Source organism: Stegostoma tigrinum, chromosome 46, assembly GCF_030684315.1.
Source record: "Stegostoma tigrinum isolate sSteTig4 chromosome 46, sSteTig4.hap1, whole genome shotgun sequence".
NCBI classification, from domain to species: domain Eukaryota; kingdom Metazoa; phylum Chordata; class Chondrichthyes; order Orectolobiformes; family Stegostomatidae; genus Stegostoma; species Stegostoma tigrinum.
Window position 1 is genome coordinate 366,737 of NC_081399.1, and position 6,782 is coordinate 373,518.

The following is a 6,782-nucleotide window of genomic DNA, read 5'->3' on the forward strand; positions in this document are numbered from 1 at the left end:
ACAATGTTGTGCCAGCATGATGCCAAATTAAACAACCCATTCTGCCTGCCCTCGGTCCGTATCCCTCCATTCCTTATCTCATAGACCTCTAAACACCCGCATTGTATCTGGCTCCACCACCACCCCCGGCTGCACATTCCACATTCCCACCAATCTGCGTAAAAAAACTTGCCCTCCTTAACTTGCTCCCCACCCCTTTAACCTTAAATGCCTGCCCCCAGTTTTAGACATTTCAACTCTGGGGAGACCATCAACCCTACCTATACATCTCATAATTTTATCAACTTTTATCAAGTCTCCCCTCAGCCTGCGCCGCTCCAGAGGAAACAACCTGAGTATTTCTAGCCTCTACCTATACCTCATTCCCTCTAATCCAGGCAGCATCCGGCTAAACCTCTCCTGCACCCTCTCCAAAGCCCCCACATCCTTCCTGTAATGTGGTGACCAGAACTGAACACAATACTCGAAGTGTAGCCGAACCAATGTCTTATAAAGCTGCGACACGACATCCTGACTCTTGTACTCAGTTCCCCAAAGATTAAAGACAAGTGCGCCATACACCCTCTTTACCGCCCTATCGACTTGCGTGGTCACTTTCGGGGAGCAGTGGACTTGAACCCCAGGATCCCTCTGTACATCAATGCTGTTCAGGGTCCTGCCATTAACTCTATACGCACTCTTAACTTCTTCAAAGGTGGACAACTCCCCAGATCCAGGTGAGTTACAACATAGGCTGCTGTGGGAAGAGAAGAAGGAAATTACGAGGACACTGACCCTCATTTATAAACCATCTCAGGCCACAAGTAGGTGCCAGAGAGCTGGAGGACATCTAATGAGGTTCGGCTTTACAAGGAGGTAGAAATAGATCAGGGAGTATCAGATCAGTGATAGAGAAATTATTGGAGAAATTTCTGAGGGAGAAAACTAATCTCCACTCGGAGGGACAAGGTTTGATCAGGGAAAGTCAGCGTGGCTTTGTCAGAGGTACAGCCTACCTAACCAATTAAATTGAGTGTTTTGAGGAGGTGGCCAAGTGTGTAGGGGAGGGTTGAAGTAGTTTATATGGATTTCAGCAAGGCCTTTAACAAGATCCCATACGCTGGAGCTCCATAAAGAAGGTAAAACCCCATGGGATCCTGTGTGACTCGGCAAGTTGGATCCAGAATGGGTTTGAGTGACAGGAGGCAGAGCGTGTTCGAGGACTGTGTGTGTGACTGGAGCCCAGTTTGCAGTAATGTCCCACAGGGATCAGTTCTGGGTTCATTATCATTCATGATATTCAGAAATGATGGAGATGGGAATGTAGAGGAGATGAGAAGTACATCTGTGGATGACACACAGCTAGTCTGGGAGGGTGACAGAGAGTGGCAAGGTGTAAGGTTACAGGAGGATAGAAACGGGTTGGTCAGATGGGCTGATCTGTGTCAGATGGAGTTTAACTGTGAGAAATAGGAGGTGATATAATTTGGAAGCAGGTACAAGACAAGGAAGAACTCAGTGAATGGCAGGACACTGGGAAGCTCAGAGGGACCTTGGGGTGTTAGCCCACAGATCCCTGAGGGTGGTAGAGCAGGTTAATGTGGGAGTTAGGGAGGAATATGGGACATCGCTGTGGTACAGACTGTAAGAGCAGGGAGGTGGTGTGCGAGCTGTACAGGGCTTTGGTGGGGCCCCAGCTGGAGCACCGTGTGCAGCTCTGGCCCCCACATTGTAGGAAGGATGGGATTGTACAGGACGGGATGTAGAGGGAGATTCCCCAGCACCCTGCCCTGGGGTGGAGTATTTCAGTGACAGAGAGAGACTGGATGGGCTTGGGGCGTTCAGAGCAGAGAAGGTGAAGTGTGGGGATTTCCTGATAGATGGGGGTAACGTTCTGAGGGCCATGGATAGGAAGCAGCTGTTCCCCTCGATCAAAGGGTCAGTAGCAAGTTTGGGTGGGGGTGGGGTCATTTTAAAGTGAAAGGCAGGAGGATGATGAGAGGGGATTTGAGGAAGCGAGTAGGGTTTATTTCACCCAGACTGTGGTGGGGAGTTGGGAATCACTGCCTGGGGAGGCTACGAGAGGCAGGAAACCCTCATCACATGGAAGCAGGGTTTTGATGTACACTTGTGATGCCAAAGCTGTGGGCCAATGTGATTGGAATAGAGGTTCAGTATAGTTAGAGTGGGCTGAAGGGCCTTCGTCCATGCCGTCAGTGTCTCAGACTCATTGATTTAAGAACTCACATTCTGATTTCTCTCTTCCACCCCTCTTTCCCTCTCCCTCACTCCATCCCATTCTCCCTCCCTCTCCGTCTCCCTCTCACTCCTCCTCTCTCACTCTCCCTCTGTCTCCCTCTGTCTCTTTCTCTCCCACCTCTCTGTCATTCCCCCTCTCCCTCTCACTGTCTCTCTCTCTCTCCTTCCCTCCTACACCGTCTCTTCCTCCCTCCCGCCCTCTCTCCCCCGCTCTCTCCCTGTCACCCTGTCTCTCTGTCCACACCCCTGACTCTTTCCCTCAACCTTCCCGCCCTCCCTCTCTCACTCCCTCACTCTCCCCCATCGACCTTATGCTCCCTCTCTCTCTCTCAACTTCGTTCTCCCTCTCTCCCACCCTCCCTCTCTCCCTCCCCCTCTCCCTCTCACCCTCCCTCTTGCTCTCTGTCCCCACAGGAGTCTCCCTCCTTCCCCTCCTCCTTCTCCTGGTGCTGTTCCGATGCCCCTTCACTGAGCCCTGCCCCTCGTCATGTTCCTGTGCCCAGCCCCCGCTGACAGTCAACTGTGGATCGAGGGGCCTACAGCAGGTTCCCAGGGTAACTATGGCCTTTCCCGGTGAAGGGGCCTCAGGCCCAGGGGCTGAGGTTCGCCTCTTCCTGCCCCACAACCGGATCTCGGAGTTGGACGCAGGCTCCGTGCCCACAGGCCTTACAGTGCTTTGGCTCTACTCCAACAACCTGACCACGGTGAGTCCTGGGGCCTTGCGAGGCCTGGCCCGGCTGGAGGAAGTGGACCTGGGGGACAACCCAGGCCTGAGCTCCTTGAGCGAGGACACCTTCTGGGGCCTGGTCAGGTTGCGGAGCCTGCAGCTGCCACGATGTGGTTTGTGGAGCCTGCCCGGCGGCCTGTTCCAAGGCCTCTCCTCACTGCGTTACCTCTCGCTCCAGGAGAACCACCTGTCCGAGTTGCCCCGTGGCCTCTTTGATGACCTGTCCCAGCTCCGGCACCTTTTCTTGCACGGAAACCGCATCCAGGCCCTGGCTGCCGACACCTTTCGGGGCCTTCGGAGCCTAGACAGACTGCTCCTGCACCGGAACCTCCTGTGGGAGGTGGAGCCTACAGCCTTCCGAGGTCTTGTCCTGCTTGACACCCTCTTCCTCTTCGAAAACAGGTTGCGGGAGCTCCCGGGCCTGGTCTTCCAGCCCCTTGCCTCCCTCCGCTTCCTTCGCCTCAGCGGGAACCCCTGGGCCTGCGATTGTCGGGCCCTCCCACTCCGCCGCTGGTTCCGGACATTCGCAGGGGCCAGCTCGGCCCTCGACTGCTCTGAACCGCCTCGTCTCCGGGGCAAGGACCTCCGTCTCCTCACTCCAGCTGATTTCCGGGGCTGCCAGGGCATCGGGGCCAGCTGGAGGCCGGAGCCAGGGCCTGGGCCTGGGCCCAGGCCTGGGCGTGTGGAGCTTCCTGCAAACTGGACTGAAGACACAGGCCTCAGCGAGCCTCCATCCAAAGGCCAGGGGAAGGGGCAGATGGGCAACTATTGGCCTGGGGACTATGACTATGGTGAGGGCCTGTCTGCCCCCGGTCTAGGCCGCTGTGAGGGACAAGGCTGCTGGAGGAATGCAGCCGGTGAGGGCCCTGGGATCTTCCCATTCCCTGTGTGGGCCTTGGCCTTGCTGTGGGACTGGTGATCCAGGGATGTGGAGGGGAATTCCCAGGGCTGGGGACTCCCTCACCTTCTCCCCACCGCTCCCACTCCCTCAACCCCACCCACCAACCTAATCTCACTCCTCCTCAATCCCTCCCCTCATTCTCAACCCTTCCCTCTCACTCCCTCCCTTATAATCCTCCACCTTCTCCTTCTCCTTGTTCCTTCTACATCCCCCTCTCTCCGCCCCCTCACTCTCTCTCCCTCATTTCCTCCCCAACGGTGTCCTCACTCCCTCCCCTTGCCCTGCACCTCATTCCCTCCCTCCGTCCCCCTCAGTCCCTTACTCCATCCGCCTCAGGCCCTCCCTCCCCTTCACTCCCTCCACTTCAACATCTCACTCTCTCACTTCCCCACCATTAATCCCCTCCCCCCCAAACCTCTTCACTACCTCCCTCCCACCACCCATCCATCCTCAACCCCTCGGCCTATCCTTGTTTCCCGCTCAGCCCCTGGACAGGAAGATGGCGCGCAATACTGCGGAAAGCTGGGATTGAACTTTGAACCCCCGGGATGGACCGACGACCCTTCACCTCATCCCGAAACGTCCAGGAGAAGATGGGGAGGAGGCGGCTCAGACAGTTGATGCTGTCCTGACCTCCAGCAAGACCACAGCTGCGCTGATTGTAACGTTCCCCTCCACATTCCTGCCTATCCCCGATAATCTCTCTCACCACCACCAACCCCCCAACAGCTCAGGCATCAGCAATCTCTCTCTCTCCCTCTGCCTTGGAAATAGGGACAGGTTCCATACCTACATCTGTTTGAGGAGGGGAGTTCTACAGCTTCACAACCCTGTTGGAAATTAAAACTGTGTTTCCTCAGAATCCTATGTTCCCGTTAAGTTCCTTCTGAATCTTCAAAGGATGCCAACAGCCATAATTGGGACAAGCATAGGCCAATTCAGTCCTTCCAGCCTCCTACCCCCCCATTCAATACCAGCATGGCTGGTCATCCAACTCGCTCTCCTGCTCCTGCTTTCTCCCCATATTTCTTTGATCCCTGTAGCCCTAAGAACAGCACCATCTCCTTCTTAAAGATGTTCAATCCTTCGCCATCAAAAACCTTCCCTGGCAGAGAGTACCACAGGGCCCCCCCATTTGCTGCATGAAGACATTTCTCCACATCTCAGTCTGAAATGGCCAATGCTGTATCCTTAGACACTGAGCCCCCAGCTCTCGACGTCCCCACAATCAGGAGCATCATTCCTGTGTTCACCTTGGGTCTAGTGCAGTTTGAATTTGACGGGTTTTAATGAGATTAGCACTCACTCTTCCAAAATTCCGGGGATGATAGTCCCAACCGCCCCGATCGCTCTTGGTACGTCAGCAAGCAGTCAGGGAAACCATCAGCACACTCCCACCGCCATCAGGACATCCAGGGCCGCACTGTCGCGGGGTCAGTGCTGAGGGAGCGGTCAGTGCTGAGGGAGCGGGCACTGTCGCGGGGTCAGTGCTGAGGGAGCGAGCACTGTCGGAGGGTCAGTGCTGAGGGAGCGGGCACTGTCGGAGGGTCAGTGCCGAGGGAGTGCCGCACTGTCGGGGGGTCAGTGCTGAGGGAGCGGGCACTGTCGGAGGGTCAGTGCCGAGCGAGTGCCGCACTGTCGGGGGGTCAGTGCTGAGGGAGCGGGCACTGTCGGAGGGTCAGTGCCGAGGGAGCGGGCACTGTCAGAGGGTCAGTGCTAAGGGTGTGCCACACTGTCGGGGCGTCAGTGCTGAGGGAGCGCCGCACTGTTGGAGGGTCAGTGCAGAGGGAACGCCACACTGTCGGAGGGGCCATGACCGATGGAGTGCTGCACTGTCGGATGGTCAGTGAGATTAGTTTAGGGATGGATACAGGACTGTGGGGAGAGAGTGGGGCAGTGAGATTAGTTTGGGGACTGACAGAGAGCCAGGGGAGAGAGCTGGGGGGCAGTGGGATTAGTTTGGAGATGATACAGGGCAATGGGGAGAGAGTGGGGGGGCAGTGGAGATTGATACAGGGCCATGGGGGAGAAAGCAGGGCAGTGGGATTAGTTTGGGGGTTGATGCAGGGATAGGGGGAGAGAGCGGAGCAGTGGGGTTAGACCATAAGACATAGGAGTGGACGTAAGGCCATTCAGCCCATCAAGTCCACTCCGCCATTTAAATCATTGCTGTTGGGCATTTTAACACCACTTCCCTGCACTCTGCCCGTAGCCCTTGATTACTTCTGAGATCAAGAATTTGTCGATCTCTGCCTTGAAGGCATCCAACGTCTCGGCCTCCACTGCGCTCCATGGCAATGAATTCCACAAGCCCACCACTCTCTGTCTGAGGAAATGTCATCTCATTTCCATTTTAAATTTACCCACTCTAATTTTAAGGCTGTGCCCACGGGTCCTAGTCTCCCCACCTAACGGAAACAACTTCCTAGCGTCCACCCCTTCTAAACCATACATTAGTTTGGGGATTGATAGAGGGCCAGGGGACAAAGCGGTGGCGGGGGGGCAGTGGGATTAGTTTGGGGATTGAGAGAGGGCAATGGGGAGAAAGTCAGGGGGTGGCAGCAGGATTAGTTTGGGGATTGATGCATGGCGATGAGGAGTGAGCGGAGTAGTGGGATTAGTTTGGGGATTGATGCAGGGATAGGGGGAGAGAGTGGGGCAGTGGGATTAGTTTGGGGATTGATGTGGGGATATGGGGGAGAGCGCAGGGCAGTGGGGTTAGCGGAATACCAGGCCTCCATCTCCCCTGCCTATCCATTCAGTATTCGGGTAGTTTCGTTGAGATCACTTTTCCAAGCCTGAGAGGGAGGGGATTCCTTGGAGATTCCTGCCTGTTGGACAGTGCCATCTTCCCAGGAATAAGCCTGGTGCTGCCTCTGATGATAATATCCCTCCTGGATAACTGGGGAACAATGC

The 6,782-nt window shown here is 55.7% G+C and overlaps 1 protein-coding gene across 1 annotated transcript in view; it reads left to right on the forward strand.

The window, feature by feature from the left end:
- Window positions 1-5,470, forward strand: part of LOC125449624 (reticulon-4 receptor-like 2) — a 12,964-nt gene extending 7,494 nt beyond the window's left edge. The window contains exon 2 of the mRNA XM_048525470.2: window positions 2,653-5,470. Within this exon, the coding sequence (XP_048381427.1) occupies window positions 2,653-3,884 (1,232 nt within the window). The 3' untranslated portion in view covers window positions 3,885-5,470. The remainder of the gene's footprint in view (window positions 1-2,652) is intronic.
- Window positions 5,471-6,782: the final 1,312 nt, after the last annotated feature.